Raw genomic sequence first — 22981 nt, 5'->3', positions numbered from 1 at the left:
CTTGGGATTGGTGGGGATTTAGTGCGCATGAGGTTTTCTGGGAGCTTCATGGTGTCTCCACATGGGGTTCAGCTTACATGTATTCATCATGGCTGTCCTTCTTTCCAGTCCTGGGAGAATGACAGGTTGCATCATGCGCCAGGAGTTGTACTGATGTGGCATTTAAGGGGATGAAGTTAAAGTCCACAACTGAAAAGCAGGAATTATGGAAAAATGTTCCAGCTCATTTCCTAAGTGCCTGTCCATTCTCTATATCGAAGAAAAAGTCTTTGCCAGAGGTGCCGTGCAAGAAGAGTGCTTCTGAGGCTGGCACTATGGCATGGTATGTTAGATTCTTCTGCAGTGCTGACATCCTATGTGGCCACGGATTTGCATCCCAGCTGCTCCATTTATAATCCAGCTCCCTGCTTGTGACCTTGGTGGGACTGTGGGAAAATGGCCCAAGTCCTTTGATTCTTGAACCTACATGGGAGACCTAGAAGAACCTCCTGGCTCCTTACTTCAGATCAGCTCACCTCTAGGTGTTAACAGCTATTTGGGGAATAGACCTGTGAATGAAAGATCTGTCTGTCTTTCCTTCTCTCTGTAACTCTGCCTTTCAGATAAGGATGGAAAGAAATCTTCAAAAACTTTTGAACTATCAAAACCTCTTGAGCCAGAACCATCAGAGCATGCCTCAGGGGACCCTAGGATGGCATCAGGTGGCTGTTCTCCATCCCAGGGTGCCTAGGTGGTTGGGTGGCTCTGTGTGGCTTCACCCCTTATCTCCTTCCTTCCCCCAGATACAGGAAAGAAAACAGAGAATGGAATGATGGTCTCATCAGCCTTTCTGTAGCCCTTGACCCTTTATGCCATAATCAACTATGTGAAAAGCATCAAAATAACTATGATAAAGAAAAATATAAAATAAGTAACACTGAAAAGTAAAAAAAGAAAAGAAAGAAATCTTCAAAGAAAAAACAAGGGTGTTTCCCTCACTTCACCTGAGTTTGCCAGAACGTGGCTTTCTCAGGATAATCAGTTGGATACAAGAAGTGTTGTAGTCTTGTCCTGGAAAGAAAGCCTTCTAGTCTAGAACTGAGGGAAAAAAAATCCCTGTGTTTTTGGCTGTAACCATCTCAGTGGAATCAGTCTGGCTGCACTGGGAGTGGGGAGAGAGCAGCCTCACTTAATGAAGTTTCTGAAGTTTTCTTGAGCAGATACTTCTCATTAGTTGTTTGCCTTTATTGTCATTTTTAGAGGCTTTAACCAATAATTTTAAAAGCTATTTTAGCAGTTTCACTAGAGAATGAGTCAGGAAACAGCACACATTCTCACACTGGCAGTCATCTCCCACTGCAATCCTTCTGACATTTTCTATAATTTATTTGTTTTCATTTGGTTGAGAGACACAGAGAGATCTTGCACTCACTGCTTTGCTCCTCAAGTAACTGCAGGTAACTACAAACAGCCAGAATCTGCACCCTTTTGGGTCTCCCACATGGCAGAGACCCCAGTGCTTAGTCATCACCTGCTGCCTCCCAGGGTTTACATTACCAGGAAGTGTTAAGTAATTATGGGACATCTGTTCAGCTCTAGTGATAACATTTTGTTAATAGATGGTAAGGCATCTAGATAATGAAGTATAACTTATTAGAATTCAGTACATTTTGGGAGTCCCATTTTTTTTCCCTCCTCTATTTTATTTTTACTTTTATGGTACAATTTCATAAGCTCTGGGATTTCTTCGGCCCCTTCCCTGTTTTCCCTCCCCCTAACTTATTTTCCCCATATTATTACAACAGTATAGTTCTTCATAAGCAGTCCTAAGTCCGTCATTCTGTTGTTTAAGTGTGTTCTGGCATTACTGGTACAGACAATGCCAGATGGTCCAGCATCCTATTGTTAAGATAGATCCAGCCGGGCCCGGCGCGGTGGCGCAAGTGGTTAAAGGTCCTCGCTTTGCACGCCCGGGATCCCATATGGGCGCCAGTTCTAATCCCGGCAGCCCCACTTCCCTTCCAACTCCCTGCCTGTGGCCTGGGAAAGCAGTCGAGGACGGCCCAAAGCTTTGGGAACTAATCCCGGCAGCCCCGCTTCCCTTCCAACTCCCTGCCTGTGGCCTGGGAAAGCAGTCGAGGACGGCCCAAAGCTTTGGGAACCTGCACCCTCGTGGGAGACCCGGAAGGGGCTCCTGGCTTCGGATCGGCATAGTATCGGCCCGTTGCGGCTCACTTGGGGAGTGAATCAGACGGACGGAAGATCTTCCTCTCTGTCTCTCCTCTCTGTATATCCGCCTTTCCAATAAAAAAAAAAAAAAAAAAGATAGATCCAGCCGTTTCATTGAGAGTCCATCTTGGATTTAGAAGGAGAGACGCCTACTGCAGTGTATCTTCATAACTGGATATGATAGTCTCTATTGCGCAGTTACTATGCATTCCCTTAAATGATAAACCATAAAACAAAATTAACAACTGGAATAACAATAAAACAAAAGATTTTCAGAACCATGGAGTGAAATTACATGCTGCTGAATAATCAGTTTGTTGAAGAAGAAATGAAAAAGTAAACACAAAAGCTTCTGGAGGGCCCGGCGTGATACTGTAGTGGTTAAAGTCCTCACTGTTAATGCACTGCCGCTGCCGAGATCCCATATGGGCGCCGGTTCAAATCCCAAAAGCTCTACTTCCCATTCAGCTCCCTGCTTGTGGCCTGGGAAAGCAGTCAAGGACGGCCCAAAGCCCTGGAACCCTGAATCTACATGGGAAACCCGGAAGAAGCTACTGGCTCCTGGCTTCAGATCAGCTCAGCTCCAGCTGTTGTGGCTCCTTGGGGAGTGAATCAGTGGACGGAAAATATTTCTCTCTGTTTCTCCTTCTCTCTGTAAATCTAGCTTTCCAATTGAAATAAATCTTTAAAAAAATGAAGAGTGAAAAAAAAGGGAGTAGTTTAAAGGGGGAAGATTTATCCATCCCATCTTGGTAAGTATTATAACATGCTTATGTGGAGCCTGGCACAATGGCCTAGCAGCTAAAATCCTCTTCTTGAACGCATTGGGATCTCATACGGGCGCCGGTTCAAATCCCAAAAGTCCCACTTCCCATCCAGCTAACTGCCTGTGGCCTGAGAAAGCAGTCAAGGATAGCCCAAAGCCTTGGGACCCTGCACCTGCATGTCAGACCCAGATGATGCTCTTGGCTCCTGGCTTTGGGTCAGCACAGCTCCAGCCATTGCAGTCACTTGGCGAGTGAATCATCGGACAGAAGATCTTCCTCTCTGTCCTCCTCTCTATATATCTGACTTTACTATAAAAATAAATTTTTAAAAATAACATGCTTCTCGTGTAACCTGGCATTGGGAGAGGTTCTGATGGAGGAGCCTGGGCAACTCCTCTGGCAGGACACAGACCCGGCAGGTCAGCGCAAGAAATATGATAGGAAACAGCCCAGAAAAGGCCATGGAAAGCTACCCACTGGCATACACTTGGCAGATGTGGGGGCAAGACCAGGCTGAATCTGTCCACGTCATCCACTGGCAAATCCAGGCACCAGGGTGGGTCGACCCAGGTTCGGTCGCAACAAAGACTAGTGCACAATATGGAATGCCGAGGTGAGGTTGCCTGTACCGGAGGGGACCGCAGCGTCCAACCAGCCTGAGAACAAGAAAGGAAGCAGGCAGAGCCAGCAGGGGAATAAGGGAGGGTTCCTTTGCAGGATAGCTACTTCCGCAGGAGAGCATGGGCTGGGATGGGGGCAGACCAGACTAGGCAGAGCTACCACACCTGTGCGCCTCATGTGGACTAGATCAGGGAAAAGCCGGGCTCGGCGGATTATTCCTACTGGTGCAAACAGAATTAAAGTGGGCGAGGTTTGTTTTGGGCAGCTGGAATCTGGGAGTGGGAGAGGCCTGGGAGGGTAATAGTGGGCTCATCCCTCTTGGGTTACCACTTCCACGGGAGGACATAAAACTAAACAGTGGCTGGGGTGGAATGGGGTGTGGGACAGACTAGATTACTGCTACACTTACTGGCAAACCAGGGTAGGGGCGGTCCTGGTGGGGGTTATTGTGGGTCGCTCCAACTAGGCTGCAGCTCCCACTGGTTTAGGTGAGGGCCAAATATGTGCGGGGCAGAACCAGGCTGGACCGCAACACCCATTGGTTCCAGTGGAAGTCGGGAGTGAAAACAGAACCAACCCAGCAATTACAACCACCAGCTGATTGGAGCGATGGACTGTGCCTGGCCCTGTACTTGTTAGCACATACAAGAAGTTTCTTTGGAGATCTTCCTAATCTAAACGCTGGACTCAGAACCCTAACGAAGAAAAGAGAGAAGACAGAACAGGTCAACCAACCATCTCAGCTATGATGGACTATGTCAATCAGTGGATTTTTCAAAGACCTCATAGTGCTTGGAGTGGCAAGATTGACAGCGATTCATAACTGTTGCAATATCAAAACCACTCGAGCAAGAACCTCAGAGCATGCCCTACACCCGGGACTTGGGGAGGGTGGGAAATTGGGTGGGCCTTCTCCCTCAATACCCCCCTTTTAAACACGAAGGTAACAATATGGAAAACATACTAATATTATCCACTTTCCTGTAGCCCTTGAACCTTCTTACTCTAACTAAGTATGTAAAGAATATCAAAATAAATTTTATTAATAAAAAAAAAAAAAGAATCTCTCCCTAAAAAAAAAAAAAAAAAAAATAACATGCTTCTTTGTCCTGGTGGTAATGATCCAGGAGATGTGACAAACTGATAATGTGGCACAGAACAGGAGCCACGTTTTTCTAAAGCTGATAGGGGATGAAACCCCACTGTAATTGGGAAAGTTAGCTCACAAATTACACAAACATTCCTTCCACTGTTAAATGAGAGAGGTAGAGTTAGTAGACATATGAGAAAGTAGTGGAACGTGGAGTAAGTTCACATGGATTTTATATTCTCTATGAAGAAAAGAGCAAGGCCTTTTGCTGAAAGTAAGCAGTGTTGCCTGAGGTTGAGAAGCTCAGTGTACATATGGAAAGGAAATGATTGAATTCAATCCTGAAAGATTAAACTCATTAAGGAAATGGAATAGGATTGCTGGGCTGTGCTGAAAGTTCATTCAAATATTTGGGTAATTTAAGGTATGATAGTAGAGTTGTGTGTTTTTCCCCCAGCTGCTTTTAACTGTTTGTTTAGAGGCGCAGTTTAGTCCAAGAATTGGATTTCACTTGGGTTGAGGTCAGGTGGCACTTTGGAAAAGAGAGAAGGTGATTGAGAGAATATGTAAAAGAATGGTTATTATGGCAGGTCATGGCCTAAGCTGTGTAGAAGTTGTATTAGCTTTTCATTACTATAATCAGAGTGAAGGAAAGAGGCTTATTTTGACCTACATATTTGGATATTTGCAGACCAAAATTGGCAGCTACAATGACTTGACATCTGGTAATGTAATCTTTTTCACCCTTCTTTTTTTAAATTAAAAAAAATGTTTTTTATTGTTTGGATTTTTAAATATACATTTTTATATGCAGGGTTACCGAGAGAAAGAGGGAGAGAAGGTTCTTACATCCAATGGTTTGCTTCCCAAATCCCCACAATGGCCAGGGCTGGGCAATCCAAAGTCAGGAGCCAAGAGATTGTTCTAAAAAACTCATAATCTTTAATCGTGATAATACTAAGTGTCACTAGGAAAAAGAACATAAGAGAGTTATTTCATCTGGAGTGCAGATATTTCTTTCAATCTCTCTCTTGCTCTGTTGTTTAAAAAAGTTATTAATTTTTGGACCTGGCGGCATGGCCTAGCAGCTAAAGTCCTCACCTTGAACGCACCAGGATCCCATATGGGCGTCGGTTCTAATCCCGGCAGCTCCACTTTCCATCCAACTCCCTGCTTGTGACCTGGGAAAGCAGTTGAGGACGGCCCAAAGCCTTGGGACACCCTGCACCTGCATGGGATACCTGGAAGAAGTTCCTGGCTTCTGGGGCCCGGCACGATGGCGCAGTGGTTAAGGTCCTCGCCTTGCACACCCGGGATCCAATATGGGCGCCGGTTCTAATCCCGGCAGCCCCGCTTCCCATCCAGCTCCCTGCCTGTGGCCCGGGAAAGCAGTCGAGGATGGCCCAAAGCTTTGGGACCCTGCACCCGCGCCGGAGACCCGGAAGAGTCTCCTGGCTTCGGATCGGCATAGCATCAGCCGTTGCGGCTCACCTGGGGAGTGAATCATCGGACGGAAGATCTTCCTCTCTGTCTCTCCTCCTCTCTGTATATCTGCTTTTCCAATAAATAAATAAATATTTTTTAAAGTTATTAATTTTAATTGGAAAGGCAGATTTACAGAGAAAATGTTATGGGATGTAAGCAAGAACACACCAGACATGTCTAAGGTTTATTAAGGAGTCTTTATTAACGAAGCTTGGTGATAATAGAGCACACTAGGAATAGCAAATCCCAAGTCCATATGGCAATTCAACCAATCATAATCCAACCAAACATAATTCAACCATAATCCAACCAAACATAACCCCAAGAAGAACAAATGGTCATTATCATTAAGTCCATCCGTTAAGCTGAAGACCTGTGTCTCAGCTTCCCAACAATATAAGTTATCCTAAGAGACATACAACAAATAACCTTGACACACTTACAAAGCTGCAGACATTTACCTTTCCCTGGCTTCTCTGCCCACTTTCCATCACTGTTAGGCCTCACCTGTCCTGGAACTCCTGATAGTATACAAACCAGAAATAACATTGCTATATCCATTGTCCCGTCTAAGCAGTACACAGGGACCAGGCTCAGTGGATTACCTGTGCTGGGCCAGCCAAGAGTTGAGGAAGCACCTGACCAGAAAGAGCCGTCTTTATTTTTAAAAGCCAGTTTCTGTGTGACATTGTTAAAGCCTATCATCTTAATTAACACTTTTTTGGGTAGCAAAATAGTTTCCTTGTCATTGTAGATACATTTTGGTTGACCAGGAAGGAATAATTGATCCATTGGTTGAAAAGGGTAGTTAAGAATGGGATTTATATGACATATATGTAAACTGACATTTTTTTGTATTTTTCTTTGTTTAATAATAAATCATTTTACCTAGAAATAGTTTATGACTCACAAGAAGTTGCAGAAATAGTAGTTACTATGTTAAATTAATTTGCCTTGTCTCAATGATCTTACATAATCATAGTACATTGATAACAATGGGAAATTGATGTTGGTATTTTGTTCATTCAAGCCTAGAGTTCAATCAGATTTCACTAGTTACTGTAGGTACGTATTCTGGATTGGAGGAATGATACAGAGTCTACAGCCCTCATAATCTGAACACAAAACTATTCAATCACCACCAAATAAGATAACTCCTCTGAACTGAGTTGTTTTGAGAGTCTCTACTATTAGCACCTTTAAAAAACATTTTATTTATTTGAAAGGCAGAATTACATAGAGAGAGGCCTTCCATCCATTGATTCACTCCCCAGATATCTGCAATGACTTGGGCTAGGCCAGGCCAAAACCATGAACCAGAAGCTTCTTTCATTTCTCCTACACGGGTGCAGAGGCCCAAGTGCTTGTGCTATCCTCTGATATTTTCCCAGGCATATCAGAATGAAGTTAGATTTGGAGTGGAGCAACAGGGAGATAGATTGGAAGTGGAAAGAGGAAGATCTTCCATCAGCTGATACCTCCCCAAGCGGTCACAGTGGCTGGAACTAAGCTGAGTTGAAGCCAGAAGTCATGTGTCGGGAGCTTCTTCCAGGTCTGCCATGTGAATGCAGGGTCCCAAGGCTCTGGACCATCTTCTGTTGCTTTCCCAGGCCACAAGCAGGGAACTACATGGAAGTTAAGCAGTTGGGACATGAACTTGTGCCAGTATGGGATGTTGTGCTTGGAGGTGGAGGATTAGGCGGTTGAGCCAAAAGGCTGGCACCTAAAATATTTAAGTCTTCAAAACAAAGAGCCTGGCATGGTGGGCTAGCATCTAATATCCTTGCCTTGAACACGCCAGGATATCATATGGGCGCTGGTTCTAATCCATGAGGCCCTGCTTCCCATCCAGCTCCCTGCTTGTGGCCTGGGAAAGCAGTCGAGGATGGCTAAAAGCCTTGAGAGCCTGCACCCACGTGGCAGATCCGGAAGAGACTCCTGGCTCCTGGCTTTGGTTGCGGCTACTTGGGGAGTGCATCATGAGGTGGACAATCTTCCTCCCTGTCTCTCCTCCTCTATATATATCTGACTTTCCAATAAAAGTACATAAGTCTTATTTCTAAAAAATTTAAAAAAGAGAATTGAATGCCAGAAGAAATAGATAGTTGTATCATTTTTTCTTATGTTATAATATTGTAGCATGATTATTTTGACCAGAATTGTTCTGATGAGCTTGGGATTTTTGTTTACTTTAATTGTATTTATTCTAATTTTATTTGAAAGGCAAAAAGACAGAAGCCTTTCATCTGTCGATTTACTGCCCAAGCACTCATAAAAACTGTTGCAATGGGTTTGCTGTGATGGCTTAGTGGCTAAATTTTCACTTTGCACATTCTAGGATTCCATATGGGTGCAAGTTTGTGTCCTGGCTGCTCTACTTCCCATCCAGCTCCTTGTTTGTGGCATGGGAAAGCAGTCAAGGATGGCCCAAAATGTTGGGACTCTGCACCCCATGGCAGACCTGGAAGAAACTCCTGGCTCCCAGCTTCAGATGGGCTCAGCTCTGGCCATTGCAGCCACCTGGGGAGTGAACCAGCGGACGGAAGATCTTTTCTTTTTATATTTCCTTCTTTCTGTAAATCTTCTTTTCCAAGAAAAATAAATAAAGGAAATAAAAAAAGGAAAGAAGAGGGAATCAAGATGGCAGAATAGGGTAAGGACGTGTTTAAACAAATGGAGAAACATTAGCCAGTGTGAAGCAGAGGGGCACATTCCTGGAAATTGGAGAGGACAGAATGACAGCAGAGGGGCACCTGGAGACTGACAGACATGGGAATGCAGCGGACACAATGGTGCGGTGCTGCAGTGACTGATACCATAGCGGCATTTGGGATATGAACTGCACCAACAGCCAAAACTCTACCATCAACAAGGTGTGAAGAGGTGGACGTTCACTGGCAGTACAGGAGGTGAACCCAAAGAACTACCCGTCCTGCTAGTCTGATATGACTAGGAGCACAGACAGAGCAGCAGGTCTCAAGCAGTGCAGGAACAGGGTGAATTTCACAGCCGAGTCTGCCCCCAAGAGCTGAATCTAGCACCATATTGTGTAGGGAGACAGACTATGGGACAGGACTGTGCATGCACTGAGCTGGGAATGAACTCATTTCTGGCTTAGTGAACTGCAACAATGTGGCATCCTACAGATTCCACACAATATAGGTCTGAGTAACCCTCAGACCTGACGGCCAGCAGATCAAGAACCATAGTAGTAGCACATCAGGTGCCGTTTTGTATGGTGTGGCAAGGCTTTAAGACTGCAGGGACAATAGTAAGTTGTGTATGCGCTATGCTAAGAACAAACTCACTGAGTTCAGTGCATTGCACTGGTCCCCCAGGAAAATAATACCGACTTTGGCATTGTACAGGTCAGAATAGGACCATGTGACCTGCAGACCTAATGCAGGCCATCAGGTTCTGGCAAGATCACCACCATCAACAGCCTAGTCACATAAGACTCTTGGTGTCTCCCTAATCCTGTGATCTGCTCCAACTGAAAGTGGGAGAAAGTTTGTGCGGACAACGGTGTAGCCTCAGCATGGTATCACAGGAGGGTGGAGAGTGGTGAGCCAGGAGCTGAGGCTAAGGAGACAGTGGTGGAAGTTTAACATAAGAACCCAGACCTGGAACTTGCTGGAGTGAGTGGCACGAGTGACTGCAAACAAAGAGCCATGTACCAACTGCAATAAGTAAAATTGAATTATAAACCTGTGGGTGACACAGCTTAGAAACCTGCTCCAAGGAGAAGACTTTGCTAACCAAAAGTACAATGACAAAGAGCAAAAGAAGAGACAATGTGCAATAAGTATTACTGAGATTCCCCTTCAAAGGAGCAAAATAGAGAAAATGGGCGATATAGAGTTCAATACACTTGTTATAAAAATTCTTATAAACAAGGAGAAGCATGTAATGCAGGAGTTCAGGAATTTAAGGATTATGTCACACTGGAAATGAATCCATGAAAACTGATATATCAGAAATTAAGAATACGGTGGAGCAAGTTAAAAGTACAGGGGAGAGTCTCTAAAATACAATGAAGCAGGCAGAAGAAAGAATCTCAGAATTGGAAGATATTTCCTGTCACCAGGTGGAAACAAACAAAAATCTAGAAGCAGAGCTGGGTCAAGCTAAAAAAAGGTGTTCAAGAATTAAGACAATATTAAAAGGCCAAATGTGAGTTATGGGTCCCAGAAGATGCCGAAAGAGAAGCTGGGTTTAAAAATGTATTCTAGAACATTAAACAGGCACTCCAGTATGGGATGCATGCATTCCAAATAGTGTTTTAACTGTTGTACAAGATACTCAGCGTTTGTGAGGATTTTTAAAAATAACCATGACTACTTGTGATCTTAATTTATTTGTTACCAGAATCTGAATAATAATGTAATTACTGTGATTCTAAGTGTATGAAATCATTTAATGTTCTCTTATGTGCAAAGTTCATTATGTGTCACAAAAGACACTGTGTTAGTGTAATTAGAAAATAACAGGACTAAAACAAAAGTAAAGCCAGAAGCTTTTAAAAAGATTTGTTTTAGAGATACCCTTTCTGAAGTTGCCCATGATTTTACAAAGGTTAGAAATTTAATACAGTCTTATTGTAACAGTAAAGAACGTATTTCTCCCATTTGCTTCATGGGCTCCAATATATTGAGCTTGTTGCTGTTTGAAGCTTATTTATTTGTTTTGCTTTGTTGTAGCCTCGAGCTATGGCAGGTTTTCGAGGGACAGTTCGTTATGCGTCAATCAATGCTCATCGGAACAGGGTAGGTATCCAAACTAGTTGAATCTATAAAGCATTCTTATAGGTTGAACATAACTTTTTTAAGTATTTATTTTCAGTTTACGTGCATGAGAGACACAAAGAAACAGAGAGCCAGGCAGACGTGTTCTATCTTCTGCCTTACTTGCCAGCTGTAGACCAAGTGGAAACCAAGAGCCCAAAACCCAGTGCAGGTGCTCCAGAAGGGCAGCAGGGACCCCAGCACTTGAGCCATCATATGCTGCCTCTATCGTGCTTATCAGCCGGAAGCTGGATTGGAATCAGGACTTGACCTACACCTGTGATACTAGATGTAGGCATGCCCAGAGGCATTACAACCACTGTGCCAAGTGCTTGCTCCTACATTAATTTGAAGATACTCAAAATGTTTATGAAAAAGCGGAATTAAGAGATAAGATTATTTTGATTGCAATTTTGAAATTCTTGTAGTTTTCCTTGATTTTGTCTGATCTTTTTGAAGACGCCTCATACGAAGGCATCAGATGATACTTGGGAGCAGAGTATGGATGTATAGAGTCAGATGGAAAATAAAACTTCCAGGGTGGCAGGGTGCGGGGGAGGGGAAAAGAAAACTTCAGAAAAAACAACAACTAAATATATTATGACTGTAGAAAATATGTACCCTTAATTATATATAATATTTAAAGCAGAGTTTTTGGGCCCGGCACCAAGGCCTAGCAGCTAAAGTCCTCACCTTGAATGCACTGGGATCTCATATGGGTGCCAGTTCTAATCCTGGCAGCACCACTTCCCATCCAGCTCCCTGCTTGTGGCCTGGGAAAGCAGTCAAGGATGGCTAAAAGCCTTGGACCCTGCACCCACGTGGGAGACCTGGAAAGAGGTTCCTGGATCCTGGCTTTGGATCGGCATACCACCAGCTGTTGTGCTCACTTGGGGAGTGAATTATCGGATGGAAGATCTTCCTCTCTGTCTCTCCTCCTCTCTGTATATCTGACTTTGTAATAAAAAATAAAATAAATCTTTTTTAAAAAGCAGAATTTAAAGAGATTTCAAGAAGTTATTTGTGAATATCATGCCATCCATATTTTATGGAATGTTTTATCTATAATTTATATTTAATATGAGATTTTATACCTATCAAACCTTTCACTTTTTTTTTTATTGTTGTTTACATTGTATTATGTGGTACAGTTTTATAGGCGCTGGGGATTCCCCCCACCCCTCCCATACCCCTCCGCCCATGGTGGATTCCTCCACCTTGTTGCATAACCATAGTTCAAGTTCAGTTGAGATTCATTCCTTGCAAACACATGCCTAGCATAAAGTTCAGCGTCTTATTGTCCAGATAAGTTCAGTGGCCTCTAAACCTTTCACTTTTATAAAGATTTATAGTATATACAACTTTAAACTTTTAATTTTAGTGAACTATACCTTTCCTCTTGTTACGTTATTAAAAATTGCAATCTTTTGGCCCAGCGGCATGGCCTCGTGGCTAAAGGTCCTTGCCTTGAATGCCCGGGATCTTATATGGGTGCCAGTTCTGATCCTGGCGGCCCCGCTTTTTCATCCAGCTCCATGCTTGTGGCCTGGGAAAGCAGTTTAGGACGGCCCAATAATTTGGGATCCTGCACCCTGTGGGAGACCTGGAGGAGGTTCCTGGCTCCCAGTTCCGAATTGGCACAGCACCAGCCGTTGCGCTCACTTGGGGAGTGAGTCATCTGATGGAGGATCTTCCTCTCCGTCTCTCCTCCTCTTTGTATATCTGACTTTGTAATAAAAATAAATAAATCTTTAAAAAAGAAAATTTACAATCTTTTTCTCCCTTTAGTAACTTTGATTCTGTTATTCTGCTGTGTTTTTCTTTTTCCCATTGCTGGCTTTTAATTATGAGTAAAGGCGATGGGCGTTGTACAGATTCTCAGTCTATAGACTTGTTGAAAGGATTTTCAAAATGTAAAAAGTAGCTCCTTAGTAAAATAGAGAGAAATCTTACCTGTTCCTGTTACATGAAGCTAAAATTACTTTAATGAAAATTTGGCCCCTGATAAAATATAATACGAAGAATATGCTAAGCTCTTACTTACATGCTTTGCACCAGTTATTTTGTTATTTAAGAGTATGTTTGTAAATTGAAAATGGTAAAGAGATTTTTTTTTTTAAGATTTATATTTATTTAAAAAACACAGGGTGGGGAGAGTGAGAGAGAGAAAAATGAAACGAATCTTCCTTGTGTTAGTTAGCTCTCCAAACGGCCGGCATGGCTAGGCTGAAACCAGGAGCCTGAAACTTCTTCTGGGTCTCCCATTTGGATGTGGGGGCCCAAACAGCTGGGCCTTCCTGTGCTGCTTATTCAGACATAGTAGCAGGGAGCCGGATCAGAAGTGAAGCAGCCAGGACTGAAGCCAGTGCCCTTATGGGATGCCAGGTGGAAGAATGGTGCTATCGGTGGAGGTTTAACCTACTGTGCCACAATGCTGATTTTAGTAAAGACATTTTTATCAATGTTAGCACTCTACTAAACATCTCATTTGGTTTGATTCACTGTTCTTTCATATCCAGTCAGTTATTCTTCCTTGAAAATTAAGTTCTGTTATTTCCTGGATAGATTCTAATAAAACTTTAGACATAGTAGGTTTTTTTTTTTTTAGGGGGGGGTGGTTTTTTGGGGTTTTTTTTTAGTTTATTATATTAAAGAATGAAATCAGCATTGGAATATATCCAGTAAACATTCTGAGATGCTGAAACATTTTCAAAGGTTACAATAACCATATATTTCCAAACTAGCCCTAGATATGGTTTATACACATTATTTTTTCATCCTAAAGGGAAATATTTTCAAAATACCTCTCCAGCATCAGTGTTGTAACAGTTTTTGTTAGCCTGATTCTTACTTGTTATTCATCTAACATTTGGTAGTGTGTAGAATAGCAATGGTTGTTACTAAAAATTAATTCATTTTGGGCCCAGTACAATGGCCTAGTGGCTAAATCCTCGCCTTGCTAACACTGGCATCCCAATTCTCAAGGCAATTTTTAAAAATCTGCTCACTTGGGCCTGATGTGGTAACCTAGAGGCTAAAGTACTCGCATTGTATGTGCTGGGATCCTGTATAGTCACAAGTTCGTATCCTGGCTGCTCCACTTCCCTTTCAGCTCCTAGCCTGTTGCCTGAGAAGGCAGTAGAGGACTGCCCAGAGCCTTACTACCCTGTACCCACATGGGAGACCTGGAAGAGGCTCCTGGCCTCAGATGGGCACAGCTCCGGCCATTGCAGCCACTTGGAGAGTGCACCAGCAGGTGGAAGTTTGCTCTGTCTCGCCTCTCTCTGTAAATCTGCTTTTCCAAATAAAAATAAGCAAATACTTTTTAAACTATCTACTCATTTTACTCCTTTAATAGTGCTTAAATATAGAAATTAAGTCAGTACAGTGGGGTGTACATAGAAATTGCTGTGCTTATGATATGTCCTTAGGGTGGCAGGAGTAGGATAATTAGTGTTATTTCCTGTGCTGGGTAGTAGGGCAATGGGCCTTTCACTGTCCACTTCCTGGTTGATTAAAGTTGTAACATACTCTGTTTTTTCTTCAGATCGTATAAATCTTTTGCATTTTACTAAAGTTGTGACAAATGCCTTCAGAATAGCCACAGTTTTCACATCAGCCTTTTCTGATATAAAGATGCCAATTTTACAAAAATTTTGGCTCTTAGGATTTCCCTTCTTAATGAACTCTTATTGTTAATTATATTATTTCTATCATTTCTGGATTTGGGGATGTTCTTTCATATCAAAAAGGGTTTATTTTTATTAGGCAAATTTACAGACAGAAGTATATACAAAGAGAAAATCTTCCATCCGCTAGTTCACTCCCCCAGTGACCATAATGGCCAAAGCTGAGCCCATTCTGAAGCCAAGAGCCTGGAGCCTCTTCAGGTCCCCCATATGGGTACAGTGTCTCAAGGCTGGGCCATGCTCTGCTGCTTTCCCAGGCCATAAACTGAAAACTGGATTGTGAGGGGAATAGCCAGGATATAAACCCTGGCACCCAATATGGGATTCTGGCTCTTGAAGGCAGAGAATTAGACAATTGAGCCATCATGCCGGCCCCCAGCTTTTAAATTTGTGTATTCTGCCATATAGATTGCTTTACAACCATGTAGATATAAAGACAAACTTACCAGGTCATTTTTATGGGAAATAAATTTACAGACATAGATACAGTAAGTTTTTAGCCCTAATGGATTACACTCACATAGAGCAAAGAATGTAATGTGATTTAATTTTTTTTTTTTTATGAAGGAAATGGGAAGACACGATGACCTTTGGTCTTTGTTCTACATGTTGGTGGAGTTTGTGGTTGGTCAGCTGCCTTGGAGAAAGATAAAGGACAAGGTAATTTTAGAAATGTCATTTTTGATTGGAAAGTATTTTTTCTTGAATGAGCGTTTTTATTGAAAATTTATAGGATTTGTAATCTGAAGATACTGTCACTGTATCCCAGTATTTGATTCTTTTCTGTGTGCTAATACTGCTTTTTTATGTTCATGGAGAACAGGTTAATTTTAGTCATTGTTTCGGATGTTTATGTCCCTTTAAGCTTTTTAGAAGTATTTAAATAAATAATCTTTTTATTTAATTTGAAAGCTGGATAGAGACAAATACTCAGAGAGATCTCTCATCTGCTGGTTCATTCCCCAGTTGCTCATAAAAGTCATGCACTGGGGTCAGGCCAAAGCCAGAAACTCCATCAGGTTTCCTGCATGTGTGACATGGACCCAGGCACTTGAGCCACCACCTGCTGCCTCCCGGGATGCACATTAGCAGGAGGCTAGAATCTGAAGTAGTCTCGACTCAAACCCAGACCCTCTGAAGAGGATCCAGGTGTTACAAGTGGTATCTTAACTGCTGTGCCAATCGTCCAGCCCTCTGTTCTACTCTGCATTCAACTTTATTAGTTCTCTCTTTCCCCTCCCCATGGTAAATGAGCTTTTAGACTTTTTGTCACACCCTGAGTGTTTGGCTTGAATATTGTGAACACTTATTGACAAACAAAAGGTGATCAGAACTCTTTCTTTTACAGACTATCAGTTCCCTGATACAGAGCTCTCTGCAACCCTTTTCATTATGCTTCACAGCTTCCCTCCACCCCTAGCAAAAGCACTGTGCATTAATGCTACTAGGCAGAGCTCAGTTCTTGCCTTCTGCTTAATTACCCGCTATCTATTACCTACTATATACCCTGGAGACAGTTACTAAGAGCACTTAATGCATAGCTCTCAAGAAAAATTGATTATGGTTCCTTTTCTCTTTCTCTCCCAGGAGCAAGTAGGCTCTATTAAGGAGAGGTATGACCATAGACTCATGTTGAAACATCTCCCTCCAGAATTCAGCGTCTTTCTGGACCATATCTCTTCTTTGGATTATTTTACAAAGCCGGACTACCAGGTAACCATCTTTGTGAGTTCTTTAGGTTAATTTTTCTTCATCTCTGTCTTCACTCCTTGTAGCTGTGAGTGTTATAAATGTATATGGGAAGTCCTTAGATTATTACTGTTTTAATTCTTCCTTAGAAATTGAGGGAAATTAACTGCTAGTGACAGAACCTTTTTGTTTGTTTTCTCCCTCATGGACAAACTTACTGCATTAAAGTTTTAGGTTTGTTTGTCATGTAACACATTCTACTGTTCCTTTCATGTTTTATTTAGTGTATAGAACCCATGAGAGTTCAGAGTATATAAATTGTGTAGCTATTTTCTTGAGCAGAAGGAAATGTCTAGCTAGGAAATGTGTCTGCCAAGGGCTTAAGTGCTGCATATCACATGTTAATGTACTGTACTGCGTCAATCACTGGAAATTATTGGCTTCCGGTTCATTGGTTGTTACTGAATCATTTCCTTAGACTATCAGTTAATGAGGCCTTCTAGGGGTCAACAAAGTTTACCACAAATTGCATCCCTAACCCCAGCCAGCTGTGTTTCAGAAGATTCTGTTAGTCATAGGAAGAACTTGATTAGCACTAGATGCGAAATAATTCTTACTGCAGAAAACATAAAGCCACATATAGGTTAACCATAATTAGATGTTTTACTGTATTATTTGTATCTACCACACATAGACATTATTGCCTGTTAATAAAAGTTTTAAAGGGTTATCAGTGTTGTCCAGTCACAAGATTGAGTATCTATAGCATAGTGCATTTATTTGCATATAGTAGTTATTTATTGGTTAATCTGCAGCTTTTCTGTAAGATAAAAACCATGTATAATCAGAGATACATTGTGCAGCCCTAGGTCTTTAGAGACCTTAAGTGGCAAACTCACCTTTTTCGTCAAATAGCTAGTTTTATAAATAGCTTTATAAATTATAAGGACTATGTAACATACAAGGAGAATATATTGTATATGAGTTGCTTTGGAACATGCTCTTACCTGTACGTTTATTTGTATTTTCTAACGCATAGAGTTTCATTAAAGAATTATAATAAATAATAAAGTTATACCTGTAAAACTAGATTCAAGAAGAAATACAAAAGATTCCAGCTTTGTTATTTTGAGTGTTAATTTTTTTTTTTTAATTGGCAATGTTTGGTTGTGGGCAGACTTTTTTTTTTTTCAGGAGTGTTACAACCACTAAATGATGCCTTTCCAGATGTGTGGGCAAACCTTTTTGAATCCCGTCACCTCTTAGTTATAATCAATCCAAGGCAGACTGTACACCAACTGAAAATTTTTTTTTTTGCATGTTACCAATTGAAATTTGAAATGTAGTTCTGTAATTAATTTAGCAAATTATTTAAATTTTTTTGTCTAGCCATTGTCTTCAGAACTTCTCTATCGGGCCCGGCGCGGTGGCGCAAGTGGTTAAGGTCCTCACCTAGCACGCCCGGGATCCCATATGGGCGCCGGTTCTAATCCCGGCAGCCCCGCTTCCCTTCCAGCTCCCTGCCTGTGGCCTGGGAAAGCAGTCGAGGACGGCCCAAAGCTTTGGGACCCTGCACCCGCGTGGGAGACCCGGAAGAGGCTCCTGGCTTCGGACTGGCATAGTATCGGCCCGTTGCGCTCACTTGGGGAGTGAATCATCGGATGGAAGATCTTCCTCTCTGTCTCTCCTCTCTGTATATCCGCCTTTCCAATGAAAAAAATAATAAAAATAAATCTTTAAAAAAAAAAAAAGAACTTCTCTATCATTTAATAACAAAGTGTGATAATTGTCCTTTTTTAAAAGTAGTTTTTTTTATAGAGTTGGGGTAGCAAGACAGGAAGAGATCTTCTACCCTTTGTTCCATCCTAGCAATGGAATTCATTCCAATAGTGGGCCAGGTTGAAACTGGTAGCCAGGAGCTTCTTCCAGTGCTCCCATGTGGATGGTAGGAACCCAAACACGTGGCCATCTTCCACTACTTTTCTCAGGCATTTAATGGGGAGGTGGATCCATGTGTAACAACCGAAACTTGAACTAGCACCCATATTTTTACCCTCTTTGTCACAGTGATGACCGCTTATTTTGGGGAGAGAAAAAGCAAATGTAACATTTTCTTTGTTGAAGCTTTTATACCCAGAGGGCAGGTGTGTAGGATCTTTGGAAAAAAATGTTGATGTGATTGGTGTGATCTGGTGTTTACTATGAGGCATTAGACTGCAAAAAGGTTTGGTCTTTGCATTTCTGTTTCTTGCTTCCTGCACAGAGCCTTGCTACCATCTTTATTTTGAGAAAAAGTATTCTACATTAAGTGCTCCTGTGAACTGTCCAGATAGTTAGTTCTGCAATTTTAAATACATTCCTAAATTTGGTTTTAGTTACTGTTCCTTCAAAAATTTAACTTCATTATTGGATGACTAATTAAGTTGAAAACAACCAGCCTTGAAAGCCACAATTTGCACATTTACCTCAGTTTCCACAATAAATCAATGAGGAATTTAACCACATTGAGTTAAATCTGCTTGCATTGATTATTTCTTCTGTCAGATATAAGCTCCGAATACAGGATTGTGTTTTGTTAACATTTGTATTTCTGTATTCAGTATATAAATGAATTAATGAGAGAGTTGTATATTACAGGATACAGTAGAGTCAGAGAACACTGTGCTTCCTTGACAGCAAGAGAGAAAGCCTTGACTTCTGTACCTCTGCCTGCTCTTTGGCTCACTCAGCATGTCCTGTGGTGCCACTCATGGTATTCCCTCAGCAATAAAGTGGCTCCAAGTCAGGGTTACCATATATGACTCTAACGGATGAAAGAAAATCCTTTTTCCCTTCAATGTTACCACTAAATGAAGCAAAAGAATGCAATATTCTCTCTTTTATGGACATCTTAAGGGTTTTATAGTATCAGCTCTGCGATGTTTTTGCCTTGCCTGCTCCGTGGATCTAACCCTACCAATATATAGTGGTAACAGCCTTGTGTTTAAAAGATTTGTGTGCAGTGGTGCTTTGCTGTACACTATTTGTATGACCTTTCTTTCTAAAATTCAATTTTGTGAAATGGTGGAAATACTTCCTACGCAGTATTTGTAAGATTTTAGTGAGATGACTGTGAGAATGTTTTATAAATTAGAAAACATAATGTAAATGTCAGTGGTTTTACATGTGCCTCAGTGACAGTGCACTTGCATGTAATTATCTAATTTTTTTTCATTTTAAATTCTATTCAGCATTACATCATGTTCCTTGGTCTTACTAAGGCAGTGAGAAAATTGTTTACCTTATAGAGTAATTGAGAACCTGAAAGAGGAGATGTTGAAATTAGCCCCTTTGTGAACAAATATGCTGCCTCTCACAGCCTCAGATACTGGGACAGCTGACCCTGGGGACACTCCTAACTCACTCCTTTAACCTGAGCTGAATGGTGAAAGAGTGAAATCTCTTCCACTCTTTCTCTATTTGATCTCCAGTGTTTACTGGTTATGTTCTACAGAGATGGATGCAATGCATTTTTTGCCCTCTAACACTTTGGGCAGGAATCTTCCAGAAGAACAGAAAAATCAGGAATATGTGTGTGTTTCCTACCCTTTATTGAATCTGCTTATCCCTGAAAGGATGCCTTTTTTTTTTTTTTTTTTTTTTTTTTGCAGTTAATGGCTATAAACTAGCCAAGCCAGCATTGCCATTGTACTTTCCAGGTTAAGTAGTTGTTTTTTTAAAAAAAAAATTATTATCAATCCATTACTTTATCACTTATTAACTGAGGATTCAGGAGTGGACATTCTCAGTGAGCGTTTATTATTACATTACAAATGATTCTTACATTCTGCAAAGGCTGAACTTGTGTTTTCTTTGAAAGGGCAAATGAGGATTTCATTTTGAGGAAAATAGAGTTATTAATTGCATTTTGTGCTAAGGGTAGGAGGAGTATTTGGGGGCAGAACAGTAGTGTAACAGGCTAATCCTTTTCCTGTGGTGCTGGTATCACATGTGGTTGCTCATTTAAGTCCTGGCTGTTCCACGTGGAAAACCCAGAAGTTCCTGCCTTTAGACTAGCCCAGCTGTGGTTGTTGTGGCCATTTGGGGCGTAAACCAGCAGATGGAAGATCTGCCACTCCTCTCTTTGTGCAACTGCCTTTCTAATAAAAATAAATTTATCTTTTTAAAAAGAAACAAGCAAACAAACAAAAAAATAGAACTTCTTCCCTCGGGCTCTGTCAGTACCTGAATGTTATCAAGAATAAGGACATTTCAGGTGGTGGAAGCTAGCACCAACCATCTTTGTGGGTAACCTGGAGTTAAGATATAGTCAGATTATTGCAGATAATACATAATTTTTAAATATCCATTTATTTTGTTTTTTTTTTAAAGATTTATTTTTATTATATTTTATTGGAAAGGCAGATATACAGAGAGGAGATACAGAGAGGAAGATCTTTCGTCCGATGATTCACTCCCCAAGTGAGCCGCAACGGCCGATACTATGCCGATCCGAAGCCAGGAGCCCCCTCCGAGTCTCCCACGCGGGTGCAGGTTCCCAAAGCTTTGGGCCGTCCCCAACTGCCCTCCCGGGCCACAGGCAGGGAGCTGGAAGGGAAGCAGGGCCGCTGGGACCAGAACCGGCGCCCATATGGGATCCCGGGCGTGCAAGGCGAGGACTTAACCACTTGCGCCACCGCGCCGGGCCCTATCCATTTATTTTGAAAAAGTTACAGAGAGGGAGAAAGAAACAGAGACCTTCTGTCTGCTGGATCACTCTCCAGATGGCTGCAATGGCCAGCACTGGGTCAGAAGACGGGTAGCAGAAGTCCAAGCACTTGGACCATCTTCCAACTGCTTTTCCTAAGCCCTTAGCAGGGAGCTGGATCGGAATTGGAGCAGACTGGACACAAATATGAGATGTTGGTGTCACCTGCTGTGGCATAACACTGCCCCAGATAACACATTTTTTTTCTGGTTAAATTCTTTCTAGTTATTAAGAATAATGCACAGTCATTATAGAAGTTTGCAGTTACATAAAGTAAAAAGTTTTTCAGAGTCTCATTACCTATATGAAGTAAATGATTTTCAATACTTTTTAGTATTTTGAATGGTTTGCTTTTAAAAATTATTTTATCATATTTCCCCATTGTAATTCAGTTTCTTTTTTGTGTGTAATTCAGTTTAAGATAAATGGATAGCTTCCTCTTCATATGTGTAAGTCAAACAGACATTAGCACAAATAATTTGCAATAGTTTACAAATAGAAGGCAGTGCTGCCTTTTTTGCATGCCCCTACCCTCTTCAAGCTCTTCCTTCTCTTTTCTTTCCCCTCCCTTCATCCATTCAGAGAGGGTTTCCCTCCCTGGTGATATTGTGTTTCCTGTGTGTCTCACACTGTTTTATCAGTTACATTTCTTGGCAGCAAAATGTGAGTGTTCCTCAGAAGGTCTGGAACTAGTCTTAAAGTATCAGCCACAAGTTCAGATTTCTTTGCTTTCCTCTGATTTGTTTTAAGGTTCATGTGAAATTTACTTCTTGTGTTCATTATCTTCGTTTTTTAAGATTTTTTTTAATTTAAAAGTCAGATACACAGAGAGGAAGAGAGACAGAAAGGAATATCTTTCGTCTGCTGATTCACTCCTCAAGAGACTGCAATGGCCAAAGTTCAGCAAAGCCAGGAGCCAGTAGCTTCTTCAGGGTCTCCTACGTGGGTGCAGGATCCAAAGGCTTTGGGTTGTCCCCCACTGCTTTCCCAGCCCACAGAAGCAGGGAGATGGATGGGAAGAGGACTAGCTGGGACATGAACCAGCACCAAAATGGGATCATGGCACATGCAAGGGAGGACTTTAGCCGCTAGGCTACTGAGCAGCCACCCTTTTTTTTTTTTTTTTAAGATTTTTTTTTTTTAATTGGAGAGACAGATCCACAGATAAAAGGAGAGACAGAAAGATCTTCTGTCTGCTGATTCACTCCCCAGTTGGCTGCAGTGCCTGGAGCTGAGCTAATCTGATGCCAGGAGCCAAGAGCTTCTTCCAGGTCTCACATGTGGGTGCAGGGTCCCAAAGCTTTGAGCCGTCCTCGACTGCTTTTCCAGGCCACAAGCAGGGAGCTGGATGGAACCTGGAGCAGCTGGGACAGGAACTGACACCTGTATAGAATCCCAGCACATGCAGGGTGAGGATTTAGCCACCAAGCTACCATGTGGGGTCTATGTTCATTGTGTTTTTTTTTTAAAGATTTTTTTTTTTATTGGAAAGGCGGACATACAGAGAGGAAGATCTTCCGTCCAATGATTCACTCCCCAAGTGAGCGCAATGGCCGATGCTATGCCCATCCAAAGCCAGTAGCCTCTTCCGGGTCTCCCATGCGGGTGCAGGGTCCCAAAGCTTTGGGCCGTCCTTGACTGCTCCCCAAGTGAGCGCAATGGCCGATGCTGTGCCAATCCGAAGCCAGCAGCCTCTTCCTGGTCTCCCATACGGGTGCAGGGTCACAAAGCTTTGGGCTGTCCTCCACTGCTTTCCCGGGCCACAGGCAGGGAGCTGAATGGGAAGTGGAGCTGCCGGGATTAGAACCGTGCAAGGCGAGGACCTTAACCACTGCACCGCCGCGCCGGGCCCTGTTCATTGTATTTTAAAATAGTATTACAAATGCCATTCTCTGAGAAGA

At 42.1% G+C, this 22981-nt stretch overlaps 1 protein-coding gene across 1 annotated transcript in view; it reads left to right on the top strand.

Moving 5' to 3' along the window:
• TTBK2 (tau tubulin kinase 2) overlaps positions 1 to 22981 on the top strand; it is a 140562-nt gene that overhangs the window by 95280 nt on the left and 22301 nt on the right. The window contains exons 7-9 of the mRNA XM_040968369.1: positions 10872 to 10937; positions 15212 to 15304; positions 16232 to 16357. Of these exons, the coding sequence (XP_040824303.1) occupies positions 10872 to 10937; positions 15212 to 15304; positions 16232 to 16357 (285 nt within the window). The remainder of the gene's footprint in view (positions 1 to 10871; positions 10938 to 15211; positions 15305 to 16231; positions 16358 to 22981) is intronic.

This window comes from Ochotona curzoniae, unplaced genomic scaffold (assembly GCF_017591425.1).
Source record: "Ochotona curzoniae isolate NIBS_2020 unplaced genomic scaffold, NIBS_Ocur_1.0 scaffold_4701, whole genome shotgun sequence".
NCBI classification, from domain to species: Eukaryota; Metazoa; Chordata; class Mammalia; order Lagomorpha; family Ochotonidae; genus Ochotona; species Ochotona curzoniae.
The sequence above is the reverse complement of the archived record's forward strand: the minus strand, read 5'-3'. Positions and strand labels throughout refer to the sequence as shown.